General features: G+C 50.8%; 1 protein-coding gene across 1 annotated transcript in view; it reads right to left on the minus strand.

The window, feature by feature from the left end:
• Nucleotides 1-347: 347 nt before the first annotated feature.
• LIMD1 (LIM domain containing 1) overlaps nt 348-16020 on the minus strand; it is a 70187-nt gene continuing 54514 nt past the window's right edge. The window contains 6 exon segments of the mRNA XM_025458248.3: nt 348-3957; nt 5210-5278; nt 5821-5872; nt 6686-6816; nt 11685-11747; nt 14748-14815. Of these exon segments, the coding sequence (XP_025314033.3) occupies nt 3820-3957; nt 5210-5278; nt 5821-5872; nt 6686-6816; nt 11685-11747; nt 14748-14815 (521 nt within the window). The 3' untranslated portion in view covers nt 348-3819.

The raw sequence follows: 16020 nt of genomic DNA on the forward strand, positions 1-16020 counted from the left end.
TGGGTGTCTTGTAATGCAGCCCAGCTGCATGCGGGCCACCACCTGGCCCTCTTCTTGGGAGCCCTCATGGGATGAAGGCTCAGGGATTCAGTCACTTATGGCTGGTGCACATTTACCTTTCCTCTGTCTCTGACCTAAGAGTCTCATAACTTCCACCACGATCCATGAACCCACAGCATGTTACCCTATTAGCTGGGCAAGGGGGCTAAAATCTTGGACCTTTTGTAGTTTTGATGCCCATGTGTTCCCTTAAGGATCTAGAACTCTAAAAGGCAGCCAAATCCAGTTAGCAAAAAGCACTGTCTGCTTACTTCCACACACCCCAAAGAAAACCCAGTGAGCGTCACTGTGTTGGAGAACACTTTAATCGTCTACAAATTGATGCAGTTTATTGGCATGATATGTCGAATAATTTGATAGTAACGGTACAATTTTGAATAATTTCATAGTAACAATATTTTGAGTAATTTGACAGTAACAGTACAATTTTGAATAATTTTTATAGGAAAAGAGGAGATCTCAGAGGGAAGTAATTTCCCTGCACGGTGAAATTTTCATACATCATACGGGAATTTCCTACGTCTGTCCAGTTCCGGCTCGGAACGACAGCTAACGTGTTTTACTCACTTTCTTCTATTGCTTTTTAAGACTCATTTCAAATAACCTGGAAATGAGAATGGATTCCTGGCACAGAGGAGACTATAAAGAACTCGGGTTTCCTGGCAGACAGAGGTGGAACAAGTGGGGGTGTCCAGCCAACAAGGCCGGTCTGGAGTCCAGTCCCGCACATGTGGTTGGCGGCAGCGCCTCAGTGGCCCCGGCCCAAAGAGGTTCTGTCTCGGGCACTGACCACAGAGGAACAAAGTCCCGCTGCCAGGTACGGGCGATGACGCAGACAGGACCCAACGCCCTTCCACGGTGAGAGATGAACACATCACTCTTTGCCCAGCGCCGGGTAGGACAGTAACAGAGAGAAGAGCCGGCCAAACCAGGCTATTGGCTCTCCCAGACCCTGGCAGCTGTTGCGCGGCCTTCGCTGGGGGAAGGAAAAAACGAATGGCAAGACGAGGTGGGGGAGAGGGCTGGGGGCTGGCTTTGGGGTCTGCGATCGGACCGTAATTCTTGTTTATCTAAAGGCCAAGAGCTATCTAGGGAACTCAGGAAGGGCTATCCGCTCTACTTTTAAAAACAGACATATGCACCTGGGTGTACCCAGTGCTTGTGTTTTCTTTCTAGGTGCCTATAAATGCAACCCCATTATAATTCTGTTTGGCTAACAGCTTACAGAATGTTTAAGATGCCACGCAGGTGAACGTCTCCTCAGGGCTTTTAGCGCAAGAGCCTGAGAAACAAAACTCGCGTGAGATGCCTACCCGTGCTCTCTCCAGGATGCTGAAACAACGCCACTCGCCGCTCCAATTTCTAGGGCTTCTAGAAACTCTTATGGTTCTTTCCCCAACAGTATAAAACACCGTATCGGCAGATATCCAAATCACCTCCATCAAAGCAACTTAAAAACATTTCATTTAAAAAAATTAATCACAGATTTTTCTAACTAATTAGCTACCCAATTTGCAAATAAGTCCCTGCTTCTGACGGTTGCTCTCAGGCAATTTTCTTCACTTTTGCTGGACTTGCAAGTGGAGTCAAGGTGTCAGCAAGGCCAGGAATGTTCCTAGGTTGGCCAAGACAAGATGTATTGGCTGGCTTCACACGCCCACCAGCCTTGCCAGAGCCGAGCTGACAACTCTACGGGAAGAGGGGGGTTCAGCCCCAGGGTTCACTTCCCCAGCCCCATGCATCATCCACAGGCTCCTGGAGGCTCAACCTATGCAACGGAATCGATGGACTGAAGTGACATCTGGCCATCTAACAGAACGAACTTAAGAAAAACAGGAGACAACTCATGGTGCCAATTCTGTGCTTCTTATAGCAGCAGCTACCAGATGAAGCAAAACAGGGCCTCGAGCTGGAGCCGGGCCCCACTGAAAAGGCTGCTAGTCCCAAGTGCCTTGGGCTCTGCGGATCGCCTTCCACGGCCCCTGCTGCCCTGGGTGTGAGGTGAGGAGGCGGGGAGCAGATGCCAACGTGATGCCCCCGGACCTGGCTAGCAGCCATGAGCTGGCCCCTGCCTCCTGTGACAAGACATAGGCCAGCGGGCCAAGTGGGCAAATGTCAGCCAACCTTCTTTTTTATTTTTTTACACCATCTTTTCACTGAAATACCAGGAATTCGGACGTCTGGCCTCAGGAGGGTGACACGCAGGGCAAGCTATGCTTCCTGAGTACGCAGGTGGCCTTGATATCTTGCCAGCATGTGGCCCTCCCTCAGCCCTTGCCAGCGACCCTGGGGAACCAGCATGATGAAATGCAGCAGGGCAATAATGCCCGTGTTTGATCTGATCTGCAGACAGCTGACCTTACGTTCGGGTTACAGGGACCTGAGCCACTGGAGTCTGGCCCACGTGGAGGCAGAGGCTTGTCACACACCAGCATGTGAGTTCAGTGTGATGGCCAGACGCCTTCTAATCTGCGTAGCTCGTATCCGTGAGGTATTTTGTGTGTGTGGAAGACCAAAAGTGGAGGCAAAGAGTTAAAAAAGAAGAAACAACAGACAAGAGCAGTGTACCTTATACCGCTTTCTTCACACGTCACGCCTGTGCCAAGAACTGGGTGAGGGAGAGACGTGGGAGATGAACACACTGATCTGTCCTGAGGCACCCACTCCTATGCTTCTTAGAGATCTCGCACACACATGCACGCATGCACACACACACACACACACACACACACTCCCCGTGTGTAAGGGGCTAGCTCTCGGCATGTGGGCAGGATGGCCCAAAGCCCACTGATAAAGAAGCTGAAACAGGCATGGAGAGGTCCCCCACCATGTGGGATCCTGAGACCTGCCTTTGTGGGAGCAACTCCGAAGTCACAGACTCTCGAGAGCTCTAGAGGGAAACAGTGCAAACCAGTGGGCAAAGGAGGCCTGGTGCCTGCACCAAGACCTCGTCCCAAAGCACACTTGGCTAGAACACAGCAAATCTCCTTCGAGCTCCCAGCTGCCTTTAAGGAAGGGAGGATTTGCAGGGGTACCCTAAACACTGTCAGTGTATATCACAACAAAACCCCGTCTGGCTCATGTATTCCAAAACCTGGCTCTGGTTTACCCACTAAATTCTTCCTAAGATGCAGAGCACATGTCAGAGCTTCCCTCTTGTCATAACGCAATGAAAATTTGCAGCCATTCTACAGACGAAAGGAGTCTCTGGGGTGGAAGTCTTAAATAATGCTGTGTGTGTGTGTGTGTGTGTGTGTGTGTGTGTGTGTGGTGTGTCTGGGTGCAGTGTTAAATCATGTCATGGACGTGTACGGGGTGGGGGTAGTGTTTGGGTGCAGGTATTTTCCCAAGGGAGAGGAAAGGGCTGACTGTACTGGCAGCTGAGATCTCTCTGCAGAGGATATTGTGAAACATGCTCAGTGCAAACCTTCCCCCCTGAAGCCTGGACTATTCCCAGAGGGGCTGCAGGTGCGTGCGGTTGCGCTGCTGCAATGCCCTGTCGCCTGCCACACACTGCTGGAGCGTCTTCCTGAGTAACGTGATGAAGGCGTGGCGGTGGAGGAAGGCACTTGGCAAATACACATACCAGACAGGTAGGGCTCACCTCCCTGGTGAAAGGAAAGGCACCCCAGGCGTATGCAGAAACCCACCCCCCCCCGCCCCACCTCCACCCCAGGGGCCACAGGAGCCAACAGGCAGATGTCTTGCTTTGCTGCCCTGGCTTCTCTTCTGCCGCGTGAGGTGTGCAAGAGGCTCCGGCTAGAAGCGGTGCTGGTGAAGAGCTGCAGATGAGGGGCTTTTCTCCAGTCTCTTGACATGGCAGGAGTGACAGAACAGGTGGTCTTCCAGGGGGTAGCAGCGGTGACCATCTTCGTCATTGAGCTCCAGACCGCAGTCCTGGGGGGGAAGCAAACAGTGCTAACAGACCAGAACACAAGGGATTGCAAGACTGACCCAGAGGCCGACGTCCCGGGGACCAGCAGAGGGTGCTGCATGATTCTCTGGGGGCAGCAAATGCCAGTGCAGAAGGGGGGGTCCTGCCAAGTGAAGGGGTGACTCGTCCCTATGGATCACTTGAGACAGGGCTGGTCAGAAGGGAGATGGGACCTCAGTGTATACACACATGGCGCTGCCAAGACTTAGGGCAAAAAATGAACGTAAAGAGGCCTCGTGAGAAATGCCTCATACCGACTGCGTATGGATACAACGCTTTGGACATACCAGTTGAATAAAATATTAGAAGAATGAATCCCAACCATTTCCTTTTTCTAATGTGGCTACTAGAAAACAAAATGACACCTGTGACTTGAACCTGTGGCTCTCAGGTTTCTATGGGACAGCACCACACTGAATGCATAGAGAGGACTGTCCTGAGCAAATGGCCCCACCCCCTTTCTCTCCGGCCTGGGGTGCCACTGGCAAGGGCTCCCACCTAGATCTTCCATGCTGGCAGTGAGCTCCAGCCTCCCACCCTGACCCCCATGCCCTCTCCCACCCACCGCGTCACAAAAGAAGAAATCTATTCTCCCTCTATGGGTGAATCCACCTGATTCTGGCTGAAACTCCATGGGCACTTAAAGTGTGTGTACCCTTCATGTGGGCCGGTGAGGGGCCCTGCCTGAGAGTCACAGGGCCCCTGGGGCTCCTTCAGCCCCGGTGTGATACAAGGTAAGAGAGGGGGTAGATGGGCCCCCACCCACCTTCACACCAACCAGTGACGTGCTTATTCCCGAGGAGGGGCTGGTTTCTGATGATTTCCAGAGCTCAGCTCAGGAAGGCGCTCTTGGTGGACAGAATGGCCTATAAACTGGAGGGGAGGGCATCTGCTCCCCAAATCACACAGCTGCCTGACAATGGAGCATGTGAAACCCAGAGTCCCCAAGAACCTCCCATCTGCAGCTTCATGAAGACAAACTGCCATGATTTTAGGACTTGGTAGTTCACAGACGTAGAGAAAACAGTAATGACCTTCAGGTCCCAAACATCTGCATGTCCTCCAACCTTCCCCACAAGTCAGGCTTCACCCCTGGACCTGGAGGGCAGCCCTTGACCACACCTTCCTGACCATCTCAGGCCCCAGTCAACCTGGGATCCTCTTCTCTGGCACTTTTTAAACAGGCTTAAGGCATCTGGGCAGGGAGGGGCCTACCTCGCAATGGTAGCACTCCACGTGGTAGTCTCTGTCCATGGACACGACACGGATGGTCTCATCTGAGCCCTGGATGGAGCAAAAGTAAGAACAAGAGCCCAGCTGGGGGACCCACTAGGTTCCGCAAGCTGTGGTAGGGGATTCTGAGGTAGCAAGTGGGTGGCCTCAGGAGAGCATAAATCCATAGTGAGGTCCCCCACTGGAGAGAGGACATCTTTAACTGAGGAGAGAGGAAATAGGAGGGACAGCCACCCTACTTTCTGGAATGTCAGGGTCAACACTGAAGAAACCACCTATGTGGAGAGTGATTTTTCTAAAAAATAACGAATGAAAGGCAAGCTTTCTGCTCATCTTCTAATGTGGGAGTCACTGTCGAATTCAGGAGTTTAACCTGATTGTAGGGGCAAATAGGGCACACGAGGGGCACTGGGCTGGGGAGACCAGCCAATGAGAGAGGGGTTTCTTGGTGAGGACACTATTAATGTCAGAGGGGGCATTTTAGAAGGATTGTTTTCAAAGGTGTAAGGACGGGACACAGATCTTGCCGATGATCCTGGGGAGATATTCATGTCATGGAAGACACCAAGAACAGGTCTGAAAAAGTATCTTACCTCAGGTGGAAGGATGGGAAGCCCGCAAGCTGCACACTTGGGAGCCAGCACCCTGCCGGGAGAAGAGGCAGTAGAATGTGTATTGTCTTGTTCCTGGGAGGCAAGTCCTGAAGCCGATACGGAGCCTTCCTCACGGCTGGTCTCCTGCCCATCACTCTTCACCTGAACCCCCCACCCCCAGCCCTTGTATCAAGATAGCCTGGCTCATTCCCTGGGAGGTGTTTAGTAGCACCAAGCCTACCTGGACCCTCTTACTCTACTAGGCATAAAGATTACCTTGTTTCTCTCCCTTATGGTGCCCAGCATGGACAGGCCCAGGGACGCCAAGGTGGTGGCACTCAGCACTGAGTCGCTGCCATGTGAGGCTGAGTAAAGCTGGAGACACCAGCTTGACAGATGCCTCTTGAGGCCTCACTAGGAATCTGAGTCTAGGGATTTGGGTTCTGATTTTTCAGTAAACATGATCCTATAACCAGTTCCTGTCTGCACTGGCATCAGTGGACCTCCCGTGGCCCCTGCTACACACCCCCCCTTTTCAAAGATTTTATTTATTTATTCATGAGAGACACAGAAAGAGAGGCAGAGACATAGGCAGAGGAAGAAACAGGCTCCCCGTGGGAAGCCTGATGTGGGACTTAATTCCAGGACCCCAGGACCATGACCTGAGCCAAAGGCAGATGCTCAACCACTGAGTCACCCACGCATCCCAACCCCTGCTACACCCTTAAAACCACTAAGCCTTTGCTGGACTGTGGCCTAAGGGAACAAGCAGCTCAAGGATGCCCCTCAGCAGGTGTCCACCCTTCACACGGTGAGATCAACGTGGCTCGCACCTGCGGCCCCTCTGCGCCCCATCCCTCCTTACTTGTGATAATCTCGGACACAGTAGATCTTGTTCTCAGAGTCCACAGTGAAGGGCACCCCGTCCAAACACTCGTTGCAGATGACACAGCGAAAGCAGCCGGGGTGGTAGGACTTCCCAAGGGCCTGTAGGATCTGGGGCAGAAAAGAAGAGGCCGGGACTCAGTGGGGACCACAGGTACGGGCTGGACGGTGGGAAGGAGAGGAACATGTCAGGCCGAGGGACCCTAGGGGTGATCACACCACATGACGCACACTCGTCCGAGTTGCACTTGGACCAGCATCAAGAGATCACAGGGAAGGAAAGGCAAATCTGGGTGAATGTACAACAGGAGGGAGCCAAACAGGATCCTTCTCCTCTACATAACCCTCCAGAGGATAATTTAGAAGGTTCTTCTGCAGTTCTTTGCTGGAAATGATGCGAAGCAGGCAGGGCCACACAAGGCTCCGTCCCAGATTTAGGAGGCAGCCCATCCATGGAAGGATTAAAGTTAATTCCACATGGAAATGGCAGAGCTCAGAAAACCTCTTAACTTCTGCCTCCCAAGAGCCCCTCCAAAGCAGCTTTCACTCTGCAGCGTGATAATCCAGAAGCTGTGACTCAACCACTCATTATCTCAAAGCCAAGCCTAAGCAAAGCCTCTTTGTTGGTGTTCTGTTGTTTTTTTTTTTTTTTTAAGATTTATTTATTTACTAAAGAGAGAGAGAGAGAGAGAGAACATGTGTGTGCACAGGGGGAAGAGCACAGGGAGAAAATCCCCAAGCAGACTCCCTGCCTAGCATGGAGCCTGACACAGGGCTGGATCCCAGGACCCTGAGATCACAACCTGAGCAGAAATCAGAAGTCGACGCTTAACCAACTAAGCCACACAGGCGCCCCGCTGCTGATTTTTTAAAACACAGTGTAGGGGATCCCTGGGTGGCTCAGCGGTTTAGTGCCTGCCTTTGGCCCAGGGCGTGATCCTGGAGTCCCGGGATCGAGTCCCACGTCGGGCTCGCGGCATAGAACCTGCTTCTCCCTCCTCCTGTGTCTCTGCCTCTCTTTCTCTATGTCTATCATGAATAAATAAATAAATCTTTAAAAAAATAAAAAAAAATAAAACACAGTGTAGAGAAAGTCCCACAAACCTTCTTCCTCTGAATGTCATTTGATCTGGTTATGGTGCCTGGAAAGGTAAGAAGCTGGGACAGAGCTAAGACAGGGAGGGTAGGAGGGAGAAGAGATGCAAAGAATGTCCTTGGGGATGTCAGCGAGTGGCCAAATCACCTCCCTTCAGAACTGTGTCCCTCCTGGCCCCTTGCTAGGTGACATCAAACAGTTTTCCTTTTAAGGCAGCTCATCCCAAAGTGTGGTCCCTGGACCTGCAGCATGAGCATCACCTGGGAACTTGTTATAAATGTACATCCTCAGGCCCCGATCTCCAGAATCGGAAGAGCTAGGGTCAGACCCGGCAGTTGGTGTTTTCATAAAATGATTCCAATGCAAGCTAAAATGGAAAAACCACCGGTTTGAGTTTGTGTTGATGCATGTGACACTTGCAGGAAAGGTGCGCACCTTCCAGAGCCCGAGGCTTGCTTCTCCCCCGCCAAGGCCAACGCCACACTTCACACGGTGCAGCCTCTGAGGCAAGCTGGCAACTTCGAGTGCTCTCCCAGCTTCCTCATTCCCTCTGGTGTGTCACTAACCCCTGAGGCCCCTCTCCATCTGCAATAAACTGCCAAAATAGGAAGAACAACTGGCCGGGCTTCCAAAGTCCACCTGGCAATCTGTACCTTGGAATGCATTTCGCTCTCTGGCTAATGCCATCTTGGCAGAAGAGACCCTTAAATTAACTTCACCCACAACGAGCCTGAAGCGTGGCAGGACACAGATGCCATTTTGCTGCATTTTGACTTGCTGTGATGATTCTTTTTAATGTGGGGGGAAATGTCCACTTTCAACATGCAAGCTCAGAGTATTCCCCTCTACTAACCGGGGAGGCGGAGGGCGGGGGCCACAATTTACATAAGGAATTGGACAACTGGTTGTTTCTCTTGGAGGACCAAGAATGGCATCTGCAGGCATGCTTTTTCTTGCGTTACAAAAATTCTTGGCAGGGATCCCTGGGTGGCGCAGCGGTTTGGCGCCTGCCTTTGGCCCAGGGCGCGATCCTGGAGACCCAGGATCGAATCCCACATCGGGCTCCCGGTGCATGGAGCCTGCTTCTCCCTCTGCCTATGTCTCTGCCTCTCTCTCTCTCTGTGACTATCATAAATAAATAAAAATTAAAAAAAAAAATTCTTGGCAGCAGTTAAGGGTTCTTTTTTTAAAAGTAGGTGTCACTACCGGACAGACATTTGCTAAAAGTTCTCAAGTCCTAGAGAAGACCTGCCAGGACCCAGGTTCAACTTTGCACTATCCTTGTGTGGAAGAGGTGGCCTCTAAAGCTTCATTCCTTCCCTTCCTGCATGCAAGGCTGGTCCTCACTTCAAGAAGTGGAGGAGAGCCCCTCCTCCCTGCCCTGCCGCGTATTGAGACTGGCCTTGTGATGTTCTGTGATCAACAGAATGGGGAAGAAATGATGTTGAGAGATTTCGAGTCAAGGACTTAAGAAGCCTGGCAGCTCTCCTTCCTCTTTTGCTGTAAGAAGTCCAACCTAGATGACTGGATGAGATCAGTGGCCACAGGGAGAGGGGCCTGGAGGGCAGAGCCCATCTCGGGGTGCTTAAATGGGACATCAGCTGAACACCATTGAATAAGTGACCCCAGCCAATGCCACACGGAGCAGAACAATCATCCCGCTGAGACCTATTGGAGTTCTGTGGATCGTGATAAATGAGCTGTGTTAAACTATGACCTCTTGGGGTGGTTCATCATGTAGCAACAGGTAACTAAAATACCCTGAGGCCCAAAGAAGCCTGATGACACCCAGAAATAAAAATAGGGTATAATCACCTTCATAAATTTGGATACTGTTGACTTCAAATGTGGTGGGTTTGCCAGAAGGACTCTAAAATTGAGGACAAATTCCACCAAAGAAACAGATCCCTGTGGAGTCTGGCTGGCATCTGTGGAAGGTAGGATTAAGGGTGTGTGGCTCCCTGCCTCCTCTGGGGGAATGGGTGGATGGCCATGCTTCCAGGGAGGCTTGGCTACTAATGAGGACTCAGCCCTCACAGGGCTAAGCTCTGCCGTGGTGTGTTCAAGACTGGACAAGAGCAAGTTGTCCTCGTGAACAGGGCAGGCTCCGGTTCACTGCTGTTTTATACATGTTAGCACGAAACCAACAAAAATGAGTGTTTCTGTCCAGCAACATGCCAAAGATATTCACAACAGCTTTATTCATAAATAGCCTCAAACTGGAAGCCACCCAAATCCCCATCGGCAGAACAACAGATTTGCAAACTGCTGTATCCATACAATGGAACTCTACTTAGCAATGAAAATAAATGAACTACTACCACAGGATATAACATGGATGAACTTAAAAAACATTTTCTAGGGACGCCTGGGTGGCTCAGTTGATTAAACGTCTGACTCTTGATTTCTGCTCAGGTCATGATCTCAGGGTCGTGGGATCGAGCCCCGCACTGGGCTCCACACTGGGCATGGAGCCTGCTTAAGATTCTCTCTCCTCCTCCCACTGGCCCTGCCCCATCCCCCCAAAATGGTTTTTGCTATTGTTTTTTTAAGTGAGAAAAGGCAGACCAATAGAGCTCAGAACAGAGGGCACCTTTGGAGGAGGGGTTCTGGACTGGAAGGAAGACAAGAAGGAAGTTTCTGAGGTGTGGGATGTGGGAAACATCCACACTTTGACCAGGTGTGGTTCCATAGGTATGTGCATATGCAAAACTTCATTCACCTATGCACTTAAGATGTACACACACCCTTTCTTTACCTAGTTGTTTCTCAATAAAAAGGTAAAGGAAAAAAAATACCAATGATTAGCAATTCCCTTCTCCAGAATAGTTAATGTGTCAGCTTAGAGAGGGATTTACCGCTTTCCAACTAAAGGAATGTTGTATGATACTTTTCCTTGATCAGTATATTAAAGAAATTCTAAAAGCCTGATATCCAATGGTGAACTGTTTGATCCCTGAGATACACTAAGTATTTTGTATTTGTTAACCTCACAACCTTACCCTATAAGGAGGCCAGGAAAGAAAAACTGTCCCCAGTGAAGAGATAAAGATCCTGAGGCCCAAGACAAGCTCAGAGAGCCAGTGAGTGAAAGTGGCTGAGTGAGGAACAGAATGTATAAAACTTGCTTCTTGCTCTGCTCTCTCAGAACTAACAACAGGCCCCCAAAACTCATCTTAGGAACAGAAAGAGCCAGGAAGAACATGGGGCAAGCAACTGTGTTTATCCAGCTTTCTGTACCCAACTCCAAGGGAGATGAAGTTTGACATTTGGCATCTCACCCAGGACATCACAAGGACCACAGAAAATCAGAGGGAGGCCAGTATGATCCAAAAAGCCCAGAGAAAAGAGCATCATCAGAAACACAACACTGTATGCTATATGTTGGCAGATTGAACCCCAATAAAAAAATAATTAAAATAAAATAAAATGGAACAAATGAAAAAAGGAAAAAAAGAAAGAAACACAACACAGGGCAGCCCGGGTGGCTCAACATTTTGGTGCCGTCTTCAGTCCAGGGCGTGATCCTGGATACCCAGGATCTAGTCCCGCTTCGGGTTTCCTGCATGGAGCCTGCTTCTCCCTCTGCCTGTGTCTCTGCCTCTCTCTCTCATGAGTAAATAAAATAAATTCTTAAAAAAAAAAAGAGAGAGAGAGACATAACACTGTGTGGACTACATGGTTAAGCATGCTATATCAGTAAAAGCAAACAATGTGGCTTCTCCTAGAGCAAGCAGCTGCCTTGCACAGGTCTTCTCTTAATAAAACCAGATGCAACCACAAATCAAGGTAGGAAATACAGTTTTCCACTGTTAGTTTCTTTTTTCTATCAATGCCTCCCCCTCCTACCATGCCATCATCTTGTTTGGCTGACCCTACTCACCATGTCCATGATCAGATGTCCACAAAGAAAACATCTGTCAGCAGACTGCTGGAACCCAGAGTACTGCAGAGGAAAAAGAAAAGAAAGTTAAACCCAGGCAGGACAGATGACCCAGTCACTTGCCCACCAGAATGACAAGGAACTTCTCAGAAAGATGTGTCACTCCATACAGGAATCTGTCATTTCCCAGAGGACAACACAGTTGTGTGATGAATCATGGAATGTCTTCTGCCACAAAGTCATTACAAATAGTAATACCACTCACTCTAACAAGAGCTGCATTTGGGCATCCACAACATGCTAGGCTCTGTGTAAGAGGCTGTGCATAGAGAGGCTTCAATCTCTAAGCCAGTGGTTCTCAAAGAGGAGTTCCCTGACATCAACTGGGAATTTGTAAAAAAAATGCAAATTCTTGGGCTCCACCCCAGACCTACTGAATTAGAAACGCTGGGAGAGGATCTGGTAACATGTATTTTCATAAGCCCTTCAGGAGAGTCTGATGCAGGCTCTAATCCTTAAAACATTTTTTTGATTTTTTTAAAGATTTTATTTATTTATTAATGAGAGACACAGAAAGAGAGAAGTAGACACACAGGCAGAGGGAAAAGCAAGATCCATGTGGGGAGCCCGATGTGGGACCCAATCCTGGGACTCCAGGATCATGCCCTGAGCTAAAGGCAGACACGCCCAACTGCCGAGACACCCAGGCATCCCTAAGATTTTGTTTTATTTTATTTTTTTGAGAGAGCGAGCATGTGCGCACAAGTGTGGGAAGAGACAGAAGGAGAAGGACAAGCATAGCATAGTCCCTTCTGAGCAACGAGCTCAATGTGGGGCTCTATCCCAGAACCCTGGGATCACGACCTGAGGTGAAGGGAGATGCTTAACTGACTGAGCTACACAGGGACCTCTCTCTTTTTTTAATATTTTATTTATTTATTTGTGAAGGAGAGAGAGAGAGAGCATGCACAAGCAGGGGGAGTAGCAGACAGAGGGAGAAGCAGGCTCCCAGCTGAACAAGGAGCCCAACGTGGGCCTCGATCCCAGGACCTCAGGATCACCACCAGAGTGGAAGGCTGATGTCTAACCAACTGAGCCACTCAGGTACCCCCAGGCACCCCTCTCTAATCCTTAAAACAAAGTATGTATCATCCCATTTCTAAGATGAAAGCAATGAAAGCTCAGAGAGGTCAAGTGACCTTCACAAGGTCACACAGCCTTTAAGAGGTAAAAATAGGAATCAAATTCAAGTCTGGTCTGGTTAAAAAGCCAATGCCCTTAGTTTCACAGAAACTTGGTAAATACTCTCTATCTTTACCAAACACACACACACACACACACACACACACACACACAGTTGGACTCTCAAAAGAAATGAGGAACGCTTTTCAGAAAAGCACACAGAGAAAAGATACCACACACTGAAAGATACTACAAGTTTAGATATTACACACGGGGGGGGGGGGAGGGGCCTGTAATACAAAGGAAGGTGGAAAAAAAAAAAGAAAAAGGGAGCTTTGTGCAGTCCCAGGGGTGGCAGTTCCTTACTTTCATGGGGAGCCAGCCACATCCCCCCTAACCTTGCACTCCCAAGAGTGGGGCGGGGGGGGGGGGGGGGTTACCACCTGCTGGGAAGCAAGGCAGGGCACTGACTCGGACCTGGGGAATCAGAGCCCCAGTTTCCCTTCAGCACCAATTGTGCCCACAGGTGGGCATGTGACCCAATAGAGCCAATGAGGCTGGAGGAGCAGGACGGACACTCTGGGCCATCAGCGCTGAACGCTGAACGGTAGAGGATGCAAACCCCAGAGCGATGCCACTGCCACCAGGTGGCCACCAGGAATCTCCTGAGGAAGGAGCTGATGCTGCAGAGGCAGGGCCCCAATGAAGAGAAAGTGACTCAGAGGCCCCTGCTGAGTGCATTGCCTTTTTGCTTCTACCGGTTTGGGTCGGCTTGTCTGTTACTGGCAAGCCTGGGCCACAGTGCATCAAACCCAAGCCACTTCTGAGTCCTCTGGGGAACGTAGGCTCAGGTCATCCACTGTCTACCGAGCGCCACTGGATGCTTGGTGCTAGGTGAGGGGCTGGCGAGGCCAAGGGGAAGAAGCATGTCCAGGGGAGAGAGAAAGGGCTGGGGGAGGCCACCCTGCCTTGTTCTACCTGCTGCGCCAGAGAGGCCCTGGTGTGGTGGCTGCACGGAGGGTGGGAGCTCGCTGTCGGGGAAGGGGGCACAGCTGTCAGTTATCGGGGCAAAGAAAGGGTGAAGACGCTCCAGGCAGGGGAAGTGGCACAAGCTAGGGCACAAAGGCTTGAGGCTGTGCAGGGGTGCAAGCGAGCAGCAGAGTGGGAGAGCCACAGGTCTGGGCTCAGGAGCACAGCTTCTGTCTGCACAGGCCTTGAACCCTCGTGATGCAGGGCCCAGGGTGGGGGCGCTGAGCTGCAACCCATCCTGGGGAGCTAAGTGGGCCCAGGGAGGCCATGGTGGCACGGGGATCAATGCTCAGCCACTTTCTGGGGGAGGTGGGAAGGAGGAGGGGCCGAAGATGAGCCCAGAAAACCGTTCTCCGAGATGAGGACCCAAGGCAGCATGATGCTTCTGCTTCAGACAAGCGGACTGTGAAGGGCTGGGGGACAGCCTGGGGGACCGTCCGCTGGCCTGAGAGGTGCCGACAGAGCTGGTGCTCAGGGCTGGGTGTCACTGGCCCGTGGACAGACTTCTGAAGTGTGGCAGAGGCTGGATGCCCACAGAGAGCAGCCAGGATTCGGAGGAACGAAGGCCTGAGCCCCAGTCCAGAGGCCTAAGAGAGGTGGGGTCGGCGGAAATGGGCAGAACCAAGACGACAGGCCAGGTGACCCTCAAGTCCCTTCCAGGCACAAAGCTCTGCGGCTTGTCATTTGCTTCAGGATCCCAGGCCACCCCCTGCATCCACCGAAGGAAAGCCAGGACCCCCGCCGGGGATCACCCAGGGGAACCACACTCTCCTGGCTGGCCCGGTCTCCCCACAGGCTCCCCCTGACTCTGGTCGGGACTGCGGGCAGGGCAGGTTTGGGGAACACACTCACCAGGAAGTCTTCCTCACAAAACACTTTGCCGTTGACAAAATAAAAGGCTTTTCCTCTCAGCTTCCGGCCTAAGGAAAAAAGACAAAGGCAGGGCGAAAAGAAAATGTTGTATGCAGTGAGAAAGGAGAAGAGAAACAAACATGCACAAAATTGCCGACTGTCACTAAGAGCGGTGATTACTGAAAGCCGCTGTGGCCCTGGGATGGCCAGGCCCGGCCCCTGGCAGGTGCTGTGCGGCCAGGGACACCAGCACGGCCTTGAGAATCATCCTACGCCCACCTCTCCCACTTGCCCTCTGCTGAGCAAGAAGCCAGCGAGACATCTGGGGACAGGATGGCAGAGGCACGCTCAGTGCGGGTACAGGGCGACGGCCTGTTGTAAGCTGTTTCCCACAGGTGTTTGGGACATCATCTTCGACATGCTCTCCAGAGGCCACTGGTGAAAACCAATCAGGAAAGTCCTATAAATTGGTCAACTTTATTTTCATGTCTCTTTTCACCTCGACTATACAGAAAATACACATTGTTGGATGGATAATGATTTTTCTTGTCTTGTCCTGATCTAAATGGGGTGAGGAAGGGCAGCCCACGTGGCTCAGTGGTTTAGCGCCTGCCTTCAGCCTAGGGTGTGATCCTGAAGACCCTGGATCCCATGTCGGGCTCTCTGCGTGGAGCCTGCTTCTCCCTCTGCCTGTGTCTCTGCCTCTCTCTCTGTCCCTCATGAATAAGTAAGTAAAATATTTTAAAAATAAATAAATAAATGGAGTGAGGAGGGGTGGAAAAATTTCAAAACACCCCAGCTTCTCAGGTGTAACTTTAGTTTCCATAAAGCTAGGATGCTGACAAGAATAGCATACTTTGGGGTGCCTGTGGCTCAGTGAACACCTGCCTTTGGCTCAGTTCATGACCCCGGGGTCCTAGGATCGAGTCCCACATTGGGCTCCCTGCAGGGGGCCTGCCTCTCCTTCTGTGTCTCTGTCTTTCTCTGTGTGTCTCTCATGAATAAATAAATAAAATCTTAAAAAAAAAAAAAGAGTAGCATACTTTATCAATTCCCTTGATCCCTTATGATAAAATACAAAGGTTCACAAGTTCAGGGTAAGCAGGAGCATCTTTATAAGAGACCCTGGTCTGTGACTCTGTAGCATTTCCAGATCTGAGAACATTTCGAGCGCTAGGCACAACACATACACAATAGACCATGAAAGTTTCAAAAACTGAACGAATTTTAAACTCCAGTGGAATCATGCCCCTTGGAGCCAGGGTCCAGAACA

This window comes from Canis lupus, chromosome 20 (genome assembly GCF_003254725.2).
Source record: "Canis lupus dingo isolate Sandy chromosome 20, ASM325472v2, whole genome shotgun sequence".
In the NCBI taxonomy this organism is placed as follows: domain Eukaryota; kingdom Metazoa; phylum Chordata; class Mammalia; order Carnivora; family Canidae; genus Canis; species Canis lupus.